This window comes from Phyllopteryx taeniolatus, chromosome 8, assembly GCF_024500385.1.
Source record: "Phyllopteryx taeniolatus isolate TA_2022b chromosome 8, UOR_Ptae_1.2, whole genome shotgun sequence".
In the NCBI taxonomy this organism is placed as follows: domain Eukaryota; kingdom Metazoa; phylum Chordata; class Actinopteri; order Syngnathiformes; family Syngnathidae; genus Phyllopteryx; species Phyllopteryx taeniolatus.
The window spans coordinates 26,938,935-26,951,653 of record NC_084509.1 but is presented as its reverse complement, the minus strand read 5'-3'; the positions used below and the strand labels follow the sequence as shown (position 1 = coordinate 26,951,653).

The window sequence follows — 12,719 nt, the reverse complement described above, 5'->3', positions numbered from 1 at the left end:
GTTTTTAAAAAACGCTCCATCCCTATAAAAAAGTAAAAAAACAAAAGTGTGCGCGTGTGTGCATGCGTACCGACACACTCGAGCAGCTCGGCGCTGTAAACGAACCCGCTGGAGCAGTAACAGTGATATCCCGGAATGATGTTGACGCAAACGCCGTTCTTGCACACCTGAGGATGGAAGCGCTTACACTCGTCCACATCTGGGAGGGGAGAACATTGGAAAAAGAGGAAACATCATGCAGGACGTAGACGGACCAGCCCGTCTATGGCATTTTGCATTAAATGTTAGCATAAAGCTCGCGGACTTCTGTTAGACAAAATCATATTAATTGCTTGGACATTTTGGTGTTTACATCCACAATGTTTCCTTTTGTGTAATGTGTCAGTTTTACACAAAACGTCAACATAAGGTGACGTCATTTATTTAAAGACGGCAACTTTTTTTTCTTCGTAATCGCGCGTGGTGGTGGACTGGGTATCGGCGTCTTGAGGAGCTTCTCCAGATGTGTGGTGGAGGGCGTCCTCAGCACCAGCATGGTGCACGGCCGCAGGGAGATTGTGGGCGGCGGCTTCCCCGCCACCGCAGACATCTTGACCGGCAGGTGCAGCAAGAGGGCGCTCTGTATCATCAGTGGCTGATATCAGCAGCTTTTACGAGTACCGGACGGATTGAAATAAGGTCGGGCTCGGGACTCACCCATCCGCAGTTGACCTCCGAGGGACACCTTCATTACGATCTGGCCCGTGACATAAACGAGCTTGACACCACTATCAAACCCCCCCCCCCCCCCCCCCCCCCCCCCCCCCCTTCCCCCCAGACCATGGGAGTATCAAAACAATTGTATGTGAAATTCAGGCTTCTGGCGTTTGTATTTTTCCGTTGCATCCAAACCCTGGCTGCATTTGCACACATTCACAACTGCAAATATGTATTTTTTGAATCTGTTTTCAGGTCATTGTGTTATTCTATTTATATTTCACAAGTCTGGAAACGTATTGGGCTAAACAGGGAGTTTGGGTTATGAATATGAAATATAAATAGAAAGCGTGCCACCTGTGTAGCTGAAGGTCGCCGCCGCGGCGGTCACGTATCCTCTCCCGCTGGGACACAGCGACAGGAACTCGGCTGCACACGAACGTCACACGTCAGCGTTGGGCCGGGCCGCCGCTGACCCCGCGACCCCCCGACGGGAGTCTCACCTTCGTGGGCGGGGGGGCAGGCCTGGTAGACGCAGCCCAGGCCCCAGCCCTCGCCCAGCGTGCAGCAGCACTCCTGCCGGCTGCTGTTGGCAGCCAGGAGACTACACGAGGAGTCCAGGTTGTAGTAGCAGTCCCTGAGCTCGCCGGGACGGGGTGCCGGGAGGGGCGGCGGCGGCGGCACCGCCAAGGCGCCCGCGTGGAAGGAGGACGACGACGGAGACCGGATGGGGGAAGTCTCTGCTGTGGAACAAGAAGCTTACGTTGTCACGTCAAAAAATCCCTGATCATTTTCATATCACGGGATCGAGAACGGTACTCTCCCTCGGTTCAGAGAACGGATGCAGGAAAATCTATTCATTTTTGAACTATTGCCAGTTGTTCCCCATCAAAAGCTCATCATTGTTTCTGAGAAAAAAACTATTCTCAGGTCATATTTTTCAAACTTTTCATGAAAACGAACACAAATGCATCGTACGTGGTGACAAAAGAGTTCCTTTTTTGGGTCCTCGTTTGTCTGTAGCGTTAATGCGCCTGCAGAGAGCCTCATGATGTTCTGCCACGTAGCAGCCATTTTGCATTCCCACAAGAGCAGACGGCAAAATAAATGCTGTTATCTAGTTCTCAGATATGAATGAATATATAGGAATTTGTCAAAGTGTGGCAGCTGTTGCGTGACTTTACTGTTATTCCGATCGTGTGAAGAAAAGAGGGCTTTAATGAGCAGTTGGGTTCATTTACGCACGTTTATCTGCAGAGTTTGAAGGGTAACACGTAAGTGTTCGCGTCTTTACCGTTATGCAAGAAATGTATTTCACTCGGCCTTTAAGGACAGCCTTTACTATGAATGCCTCAAATTTAACTTTTTTTGAAAATAGGGCTTTCGGTATTAATAAAAAATAAAAAAAAATAAAAGAAGGCAAAATTCAATTTTGTTGTTGTTTTTAAAGGCGTCTTTACCGTTATTGATGAAATTATATGAAAATGACCTGTATACGCTATTAGAATGAATGGGAGCGTGTGTGTGTGTGTGTGTGTACCTGGCGCGAGTGCGCTCACACACCGCCTCGTGTCCGTGTGAAAGTGTTCTCCCGGCGTGTCGCACTCGCACACGAACGATCCGTCCAGGTTGTGGCAGCGAGCGGAACCGCACGCACCCGGCATGGACACGCACTCGTCCTCGTCTGCAACGCGCACCCGCAGAAGAACGCAAAAGTGTGGGTGTCTCAACACACTTTTGCCTTTGACAGATTTCAACACTCACGCTTTTTGTCACACCAGCAGAAGATGTGTGTGTTTCGACACCCGCAACTTTATTTGCAGAAAAATGTGACAAAAATGGAAAGAAAAAGTGTGGGTGTTGAAACCTTTCACTGGCCAAAGCAAACAAACGCGCTTCGAGCATCTTTTCTGACTTTTCCTGGGAAAATTTGACCAGGTCAATGAAAAAGCCATTTCAAAAACACCCACACTTGTCACACCTACTGGAATGTCAGTGTTTGTAGCACCCACACTTTTTCTGCTGTTACTGCACAACGACTTTGATGGAGCCGTCAGCAAGTCCAAAATGTCATGGCGCAACACCCGCACTTTAGCACAGCTTGCTCGAACGGACACGTACCCACACAGAAGTTCCCATCCGGTGCGGAGGCGAAGCCTCGGTCGCACACGCACGCGTACGTTCCGATGAGGTTCTGACAGACGGCGTGCCGGCCGCACACCGATCCGTTCTCGCACTCGTCCACGTCTGCCGGAGGAAACATGTGACTAACTTCCCTTCCGCCCGTTCACATTAAACGCTTTTATTGCGAAACTGACCGTCGCAGCGTCCGGCGGCCGAGGCCCGGTATCCCGGCCGGCAGGAAGTGAGGCAGCGGTACGAGCCGACGGTGTTCTCGCACCGCTCGGATTCTCGGCAAACGGAACCGCCGGACGACACGCACTCGTCCACGTCTGGAAAACACACGCGCACGCATTCTGGAATTAATGTGGCGCACGTACACGATCATTCAACTCTAAACAACTTTGGCTCAAAACTGTCCGTTTTTATTTGACATTTACATTTCTCGGGTGTAATAGACATTTTCCCCCCCAAAAATGGTGAAAAGAAAAAAGTCTTTCACAATCTGCAAACATATCGCGGTTCCTTGGGGTTGTGAAAAAGGTCTACTTTCATTCCAATATGATATGTAATGTCAAACGTTACAAATGTTTTTTACAAATCCAAATTCCAATGAGTCCGGTACAATGATTTGCAAATCATCAAATCGACCTATATTCAATTTAATTCACTACAAAGACAAAATATTGAATGTTCAAAATGATAAACCCGATTGTTTTTTGTGCAAATATTTGCTCTGCGTGCGCACGTACGTACCGAGGCAGGCGTTGCTCTCCGGGTTGTTGGTGAATCCACGCCGACATCTGCACGTGAAGGATCCTTCGGTGTTGACACAGTCGCCGTCCGCGCACACGTTGGACCTCGCGCACTCGTTCACGTCTGCACGAGACCGTCGACACGTCTCACGTGCCTGCACGTCGTCGTGACAACCAGCAAAGAAGAAGTTGCGCCTACCGACACACGTCTTGTTGTCGTCGTCGTCGCCGAGCGTGTATCCTTGAGGACACACACACTTGTACGATCCCGGTGTGTTGACGCACTCTCCTGTGGCGGGGCACCAGTTCTCCTCCAAGCACTCGTTAATATCTACACACGCATACACACATTACATTCAATGACACAACACACACACACACACACCAGCATCCCTGCACTCCATCAACTACACTTGATATTCATTTGAGTTCTTGGACATCTGGATGAACAAATGGAGCACATGTTGACAATAAACTGCAGTAGGCAAAGTAGTTCAAGTCTACATTATATTTCTAGAGAAGGTGTACTCCATTTGCTTACCCAAGCATCCAGGAATGATAGGAATATGATTCATTTGTATGGCGTGCACACGTTATACACAGTACGTTCAACCACCCCAAGCCCCCAAGTCCCCGGTAAGTCCCTGCCAGCCAATCAGAACACAGCTCAGTTGATGAGCACAGCGCAGGAGAGGACTCACCTCTGCACGGTCGCCCCCGGCCAAAGGTTCGATACCCCGGTAGACAGTCGCACCGGAACGAGCCGACGGTGTTGACGCACACGCGCGCAGACTCGCACGCGGACGTACTTCCACACTCGTCCACGTCTGCGGGACATTTTCCACCAAAATGAGGACAATGTGTGTTTGTGTGTGTGTGTGTGCGTGTACCTTCACACACTCCATTCACGGCTCGGTAACCTTGGCGACAGTCCACACACTTGTAGGAGCCCTTAGTGTTGACACACTGCCCGCCAGGACACACTGCGCCATCCTCACACTCGTTCAGATCTTTGCAAAACAGAGGAGTACAGTATACAGTATGTGTGTGTGTGTGTGTGCGTGTGTGTGCGTGTGTGTTACCTATGCAATGTTTGTCGGTAAGCATGTATCCCGGGCGACAGGACACACAACGATACGAGCCCACAGAGTTGACACACATCCGACCGGGACACTGAGACGGATCCGCACACTCATTCACGTCTGGACACACACACACACACACGCACACACACACACACACGCACACACGTCACAATGACGACATCGTCGGCTGTGTTTCATGTTGTGTCGTTATGTTGTCGTGTTGCGTGTGGACCTGCACAGGTGTTGTTTTTGAGCTTGTAACCATGGCGACAGAGACATCGGAAGCTTCCGGATGTGTTTTCACAGTCCCCGTTGGAGCACGGCGCTTGAACACACTCGTTGATGTCTGAACATACAAAAGTAAACAAACGCGCTTCGAGCATCTTTTCTGACTTTTCCTGGGAAAATTTGACCAGGTCAATGAAAAAGCCACAACTGACCGTGCTTGGAATACGAGTGACCAGTTTAGGTTTGATTAAACCGACGAATGCTAATGATTATCATCTGAAGATGATTCCATAGCTGCTCTCCTATAAAAATGCTGACATTTTTCCACACGGCGTCGTGAATATTCCGAAGATGCGTTACCTGTGCACAGTCCATTCAGAAGTCCGAATCCGGGCTGACAGGAGACGCAGCGATACGACCCAGGACTGTTGACGCATTCCTGAACGGGACACAGCAGTGGATCCTCACACTCATCTACGTCTGAGGGGGGCGACAGTGAGCCGCGTTAGCAAAATGTTAGCTACAGTATCCACGTTAGCCACATTAGCAATGTCACTGATATTAGGGGATCCTCACACTTTTTTACATCTGAGGGGGGGTGACAGTGAGCCATGTTAGCAAACTGTTAGCCATGATACACACATTAGCAACATTATCCGCGCTAGCACACAGTCCCATTTGCCACATTAGCGACGTTAGCCATATTAGAGAAGTAAGGCATGTTAGAAATATTAGCCACAGTGACATTAGCCATGTTAGCAACATTAACGATGTTACTGATATTAGCCATGTGGTGCACATTAGCAATAGGAGCCACATTAGGCATGTTACCTACTTTAGCCACATTAGTCACATTTGCCACATGAACAATTTTATTTTCATTCGCCACAGCACAGACAATGGCTTCCTTAGCCTTGTTAGCCACATTCACGATGTTAACCACTTCAGCTAAGTTAGTCACATTAGTGACGTTAGCTATGTTAGCAACTGTAGTCACATTAAACATATGAGCCACATTGGCAAGGTTACTGGTATTAGCCATGTTAGCCACATTAGCAATACCAGTACAGTTTGGACAGGAAGTCACCTTCACAGCTGGTCTTCCGAGGGTTAGTCTTGTATCCGGGTGGACAAATACAACGGTAGCTGCCTGCACTGTTCACACATTCACCTGGAGCACACACACCTCGAGACGCAACACACTCGTTCACATCTGCACGCACACGCACATACACACACACACACAAATGTGACAAAGACCCAGTCTAAGAAATCAATAGCATTGTTGTTGTGATTCAGACAGTCCCTGGTGTTTAGAGGACTTACGCTGGACTCGAGGTGGCCGTGTGGTAGTCTGCGGCCTCTTGGGAGGTGGGAGATCTCCGCCGGGCCTCGAATCTCGCTCGGGGATCCCTGTCGCCGGTTCTGGGAAGGAGTCTCCTCTTCCTGGCAGAAGACCTACCCAAAACACAGAGAACTCATCTACCATTCATTGTGAAAGCCACTTCCTGTTCTTGCCAGTTTCTCATCAGACAAGTGGTCTGGTACCTCGACTCTCATCTGTGCCTTGGGTTTGGCTGGTCCCGCTTCTTTCTTGGTTCCAAGTAGAACCTTCACTCCTACCTCTCCCTTGGTTCCTGCTGGAGCCTTGGTTCTGGTTGGTGACTTGGCTTCTGCCACTGCCTTGATTCTGATTGTTACCTTGGTTCTGACTGTAACCTTGGTTTTGATCGGTGCCTTGACTTCCACTGGAGATTTGGCTGCTTCTGGTACCTTGATCAACTCTTTTGACTTGGCTCCCACTGTTAACCTGACTCCCACTGGGGATTTGGTTTCTGCTAATCCCTTGGTTCTGACTCGTTCCTTGGTTTCTGACAGTGTCTTGGTTCTGGGTAGTGCGTTGGTTCTGACTTGAGCCTTGGTTTCTGGTCAGGGTTAGGTTCTGGCTGGTGCCTTGATTCCTGCTAGTATATTGGTTCTGGCTCGTGCCTTGGTTCCTGGTACTGTCTTGTCTGTCACCAGAGCTTTGGTTCCTGCTGGTTCCTTGGTTCTGAATTGAGCCTTGGTTCCTGGAGGTGCCTTGGATCTGGCTGGTGCCTTGATTCCTGCTAGTGTCTTGGTTCTGACTTGAGCCCTGGCTCTTGGCATTACCTTGGTTCTGGCTGGTGCCTAGGTTTTGACTGGTTCCTTGGTTCCTGGTAGTATCTTGACTCCCAATAGTGCCTGGGTTCCGGCTAGTGCCTTGGTTCTGGTTGGTGCCTTGGTTCTGGTTGGTGCCTTGGCTCCTGCTAGTGTCTTGTTTCTGACTTGAGCTTTGACTTCTGCTAGTGTTTTGGTTCTGACTTGAGCTTTGGTTCCTGATGATGCCTTGGTGATGCCTGGTGCCCTGGCTCCTGCTAGTGGCTTGGTTCTGACTTGTGTCCTGAGTCCCAAAGTTTCCTCGGTCGTGACTGATCCCTTGACTACCGCTGGATTGTGGTGGCAGTCTGACAGAATACGTGGTTGGTCTGGGGCGGTTTGGTTGGAATGCGGTCCTGTCTGGAGTTTGAGGTTCATGCCCGTTAGTGTTGCCAGGGTTAACAGGTCTCGACGGTGGCGGGCTGACAGCCAGGCGAGGTGGAGGCAGACTGGGTAAGCTGGCGGAGGGTTTCTGCTGAAACCTGGTGGCGCCATAAGAAGTAGCATCTATAGTAGTAGTATCTGAGAAAGGAGAGACAAATAGATCCATGGGTAATGTCTGATTTTGTTGTCGTAAAAGTTGAGGACACTTATGACCGGGTGTGGAGGACGTACCCTGATGGTGCTTGTCGCCGTTGGTTACCAGCTTAGCTCCTTGGGTGTCAAGTTGATCAGAAGCTCTCTGGTTGAACTGCAGGGTGGAGGCGGAGTAATGGTAGCCCGGACCGGCAGGACAGATCTCCTTGAAATCCACTGGGAGAGCAAAAATCCCCAACTCATACACAACAACAACTTGGAGGAGGCCTCCACCTAATTTCTGGCCCCCTCTTGCTCAAAAACCTTTTAGATCATGCCATCCATCCATCCATTGTCTTCTGCTTATCCGAGGTCCGGTCGCGGGGGCAGCAGCCTCAGCATGGAAGCCCAGACTTCCCTCTCTCCAGCCACTTCCTCTAGCTCTTCCGAGGGGATCCCAAGGCGTTCCCAGGCAAGCCGAGAGACGTAGTCTCTCCAGCGTATCCTGGGTCGTCTCCGGGGTCTCCTCCCGGTGGGACGTGCCCGGAACACCTCACCAGAGAGGCGTCCAGGAGGCATCCTAAACAGATGCCCGACCCACCTCATCTGACTCTCAATGCGGAGGAGCAGCGGCTCTACTCTGAGCCCCTCCTGGATGACCGAGCTTCTCACCTTATCTCTAAGGGAGAGCCATAGTGCCAGGTAGGAACGTAGATCGACCGGTAAATCGAGAGCTTTGCTTCTCGGCTTAGCTTCTTCTTTACCATAACGGACCGATACAAAGTCCGCATCACTGCAGACGCTGCACCGATCCACCTGTCGAGCTCGGGTTCCATTCTTCCCTCACTCATGAACAAGACCCTAAGATATTTGACCTCCTCCACTTGGGGCAGGATCTCATCCCTGACCTGGAGAGGGCACTCCACCCTTTTCCGACTGAGGACGATGGTCTCAGATTTAGAGGTGGCGATTCTCATCCCAGCCACTTCACACTCGGCTGCAAACTACTCCAGTGACAGTTGGAGATCATGGCCTGATGAAGCCAACAGAACCACATCATCTGCAAAAAGCAGATATGCAATACTGACGCCACCAAACCGGACCCCCTCTACGCCTCGGCTGTGCCTTGAAATTCTGTCCATAAAAGTTATGAACAGAATCGGTGACAAAGGGCAGCCTTGGCGGAGTCCAACCCTCACCGGAAAAGAGCCCGACTTACTGCCGGCAATGTGGACCAAACTCTGACACCGGTCGTACGGGGACCAAACAGCCGTATCAGGGGGTTCGGTACCCCATACTCCCGAAGCACCCCCCACAGGGATCCTCGAGGGACACGATCGAACGCCTTTTCCAAGTCCACAAAACACATGTAGACTGGTTGGGCGAACTCCCATGCACCCTCGAGGACCCTGCCGAGGGTGAAGAGCTGGTCTACTGTTCCACGGCCAGGATGAAAACCACACTGCTCCTCCTGAATCTGAGATTCAACTTCCCGACGGACCCTCCTCTCCAGCACCCCTGAATAGACCTTACCAGGGAGCCTGAGGAGTGTGATCCCCCTGTAGTTGGAACACGCCCTGCGGTCGCCCTTCTTAAAAAGGGGGACCACCACCCCAGTCTGCCAATCCAGAGGCACACCTCCGATGTCCACGGAATGTTGCAGAGGCGTGTCAATCTGGACAGCCCCACAACATCCAGAGCCTTTAGGAACTCCGGGCGAATCTCATCCACCCCCGGGGCCTTGCCACCGAGGAGCTTTCTAACCACCTCGGTGACGTCAACCCCAGAGATAAGAGAGCCCGCCTCAGATACCCCAGACTCTGCTTCCTCATGGGAAGGCGTGTCGGTGGAATTGATGAGGTATTGATGAGGTATTGGATGAGGATGAAGTATTCTCCCCACCGGCTCACAACGTGGGTGAAGTTCTGCCGGAGGTGGGAGTTCAAACTCCTTCTGCCAGACGTTACCAGCAGACCCTCACAATACGTTTGGGCCTGCCACGTCGGACTGGCATCTTCCCCCACCATCGGAGCCAACTCACCACCAGGTGTTGATCAGTTGACATCTCCGCCCCTCTCTTCACCCAAGTCTCCAAGGCATGCGGCTGCAAGTCCGATGACACAAGTCAGGACCCGTCCCCCCACCCGAAGGCGGAGGGAGGCTACCTTCTTGTCCACCGGGATGAACCCCAACGTACAGGCGCCGAGCCGGGGGGCAATAAGTATACCCACACCTGCTCGGCGCCTCTCACCGTGGGCGACTCCAGAGTGGAAAAGAGTCCAAACCCTCTCAAGAGGACTGGTACCAGAGCCCAAGCTGCGTGTGGAGGCGAGCCAGACTATATCTAGTCGGACTTTCTCGACCTCACACACCAGCTCAGGCTCCTTCCCTGCCAGAGAGGTGACATTGCTGTCCCTAGAGCCAGCTTCTGTAGCGGGGGATCGGATCGCCAAGGTCCCCGCCTTCGGCCACCGCCTTCGGCCACAGCCCAGCTCACACTGCACCCGACCCCCTGTAACCCCTCCCACAGGTGGTGAGCCCATCGGAAGGGGGCCCCACGGGTGCAGGCCCGGCCACTGGGCGCTCGCCTTCGAGCCCCACCTCCAGGCCTTGCTCCAGAGGGGGGCCCGGTGACCCGCGTACGGGCAGGGGAAACCTAGATCCATATATTTTGTTCGTCATAAGGGTTTTTGGAGCCGTGCTTTGTCTGGTCCCTTACCTAGGACCTGTTTGCCATGGGTGACCCTGCCAGGGGCGTAAAGCCCCAGACAACTTAGCTCCTCGGATCATTGGGACACACAAACCCCTCCACCACGATAAGATGACGACTGAAGGAGAGGCTTTTACATCATGAAACCTGTTATTATCTGATCATTGTTGCACTGAGTTGGGTGTCATTTTTTAAAATTTGAAACAGTTCAAAGTCACTCCTTAAGAAAGGAAAAAGCCTGCATAAACTTCACCGCCAATAAGACCACGGGAGCAGCGACTCACCCGAGCCGAAGTAGGGGCATCGCTGGCATTGGGGTCCCCAGGCCTTGCCAACCCGACTGCAGCAGCAGATCTGCTTGGTGATGTTCCTGAGGATGGGCAGCGAGCAGGAGGACGGGCCCAGACCCGAACCCAGGGCCCGGTGGCACTGACCCTTCTCCTCTGATATCACGCTCTGGGCTGCACAGGACACACAAGATCAAACATTTCTTTGTCAAAGATCGACGTTTCATGAGCACCATGTATTGGCGGTTCACTCTTCACGAATGTAGCTGGTTTTCTGTGGAAAAGATCCCCAGCGAATTGCAGTTTTTGTGCTCTCTCTGAAACATGCTAAGATGCCACTTTCGAAATAGGAAAGTGTCATGGAAGTACTCAATGTTGAAGTGATAGTATCAACTGAGAGACGAAGAGCTTTGTATGTTGGGGAGGAGCTCACTTAAGCCTGGGTTCACAGGGAAGTTTCAGAGTCTTTGCCGCATGTCCATGTATTTTTTGGAACTAAAATCACATTTTTGACTCATTGACAGCAGCTGTTTCAAAGCAGATTTTCGCAGTATTTTCACTGATCTTGTAAGACTGACACAATATTGTGTTCTCTGACATAAACAATAGCATTGGCCATTTACCTGCGTCATCTTTTCTTGCGATCCCAACACACACTTTCGACTACATACTCTGTTTATACTATACATGTACATACTGTACTCGGTTGGAGTGTGACATGCCTAAACTTGTCCGACTTCCAACGTGTTGGCATTTCTCTCCCTCATACTCGACGTGACAAGCCGAGATTCAGCATCCAATCTTTATCTTCGAATCAAAGCTGTGCTGGTCTCGAATCCCAAGCGCTGCAATGTTGCCATCTACAGGGATCTGTTTGCCATTACAGTGGTTTACAAACCTGAATTTCACACACAAGCTGGGCGAGACACTCTCGATTACGTACTTGACAAAAAACGTCCTTGGCAGTAAATGCTTGGATTCCAGTGGACTGTAAATGAGCTTAGGTTAATTTAAGGTGAGTTTCAAAGGATTTGAAAGTGTTTGGTTTGGTTTAATATAGGCAATTATTAAGGTTTTGGTGGGGTATCAATCACTTCCATTAGGGCTGCACGATGTTGGGGGGAAAAAATGACATTGTGATTTTCTTTAACCGGTAATATATATATAGTGATGTTAAAAAATACAGAATAACATGCACGTAACGTGAAAACAAGCACACATTTCTCTTTGCCCCTCTCTAGATACACTATGCTACAAAAATATACGGAGTCTTTTGTCTGACGTCTACCAGCATTTAAATGCACTGTAGTCTTGAGCAATAGTCCAGCCAGACATGAAGTTCCAATCATTTCTTTCCATGCCCAGTTATACTGGAGAGTCATTAACAAATTCCTAACACTATTCATTTGTTTGAAATCTATCTGGTATTTTACACCTTTTTGAACATATGCATTAATATTTCTAAATTTGAGTGCATTAGTTTAAGCAAAACATGTTGTGTAGACCTGAAGTTTGTCCCTTCAGTAATCCCCCCCGTGTAATTTGTTGTAACATGCATTCATTTGTCACATTATGGAGATACTGTAAATGCAGGCGTGTAATTGTTTCCTGTGTCCTCATGAATTCTTATTATATAAAAAAAACTCTTTGTGTGTAGACAGATGTGACAAGCACATGGATTTATAGCAGGGCAACAGGTTTGATTTGGATTCCGTAAGCCAAGTCTCAAGCGGGCCACTGTTTGCGTGCGTGTGTTTACTTACAGATGCAGAGTCCGTGCGAGGCATCCAGGATGAAGCCGTGCTTGCAAACGCAACTAAAGCTCCCCGGCGTGTTCACACACAGGCCGTTCTCACAAAGGCCAGGCTGCAGGCACTCGTTCACATCTAGCAAACAAAACACAGCGGCAGAGTTCACGCGCTCTTTTCCCAAAGCTTGAAATCCGGGGTGTCCAAACTTTTTCCTTCCGAGGGCCGCGTACAGAAAAATAGAAGGATGCAAGGGGCCACTTTGAAATTCTTTGACTTTAATTCATTTATCATGTTAAAATTCATCCATCCTTCCATCCATTTTCAACACCGCTTATGGCGGCGGGCCAATATCTGGCCCGCCGGCTGACGCTTGTCAAGGCACGACAAAAGCC

At 50.3% G+C, this 12,719-nt stretch overlaps 1 protein-coding gene across 13 annotated transcripts in view; it reads right to left on the bottom strand.

Annotated features, from left to right (window-relative positions):
• Window positions 1-12,719, bottom strand: part of LOC133482598 (latent-transforming growth factor beta-binding protein 4-like) — a 39,905-nt gene that overhangs the window by 8,325 nt on the left and 18,861 nt on the right. For 11 of the 13 annotated variants that reach the window (XM_061782877.1, XM_061782879.1, XM_061782880.1 and 8 more), the window contains 19 exons: window positions 12,340-12,462; window positions 10,574-10,750; window positions 7,679-7,816; window positions 6,434-7,585; window positions 6,212-6,343; window positions 5,973-6,098; window positions 5,246-5,365; window positions 4,890-5,003; window positions 4,655-4,774; window positions 4,463-4,582; window positions 4,274-4,399; window positions 3,772-3,903; window positions 3,574-3,696; window positions 3,015-3,149; window positions 2,818-2,943; window positions 2,237-2,380; window positions 1,200-1,439; window positions 1,054-1,125; window positions 71-199 (listed from right to left, as the gene is read on the bottom strand). In XM_061782877.1, the coding sequence (XP_061638861.1) occupies window positions 71-199; window positions 1,054-1,125; window positions 1,200-1,439; window positions 2,237-2,380; window positions 2,818-2,943; window positions 3,015-3,149; window positions 3,574-3,696; window positions 3,772-3,903; window positions 4,274-4,399; window positions 4,463-4,582; window positions 4,655-4,774; window positions 4,890-5,003; window positions 5,246-5,365; window positions 5,973-6,098; window positions 6,212-6,343; window positions 6,434-7,585; window positions 7,679-7,816; window positions 10,574-10,750; window positions 12,340-12,462 (3,549 nt within the window). The remainder of the gene's footprint in view (window positions 1-70; window positions 200-1,053; window positions 1,126-1,199; window positions 1,440-2,236; window positions 2,381-2,817; window positions 2,944-3,014; window positions 3,150-3,573; window positions 3,697-3,771; window positions 3,904-4,273; window positions 4,400-4,462; window positions 4,583-4,654; window positions 4,775-4,889; window positions 5,004-5,245; window positions 5,366-5,972; window positions 6,099-6,211; window positions 6,344-6,433; window positions 7,586-7,678; window positions 7,817-10,573; window positions 10,751-12,339; window positions 12,463-12,719) is intronic. The other 2 variants (XM_061782878.1, XM_061782888.1) reach the window with 1 other exon arrangement.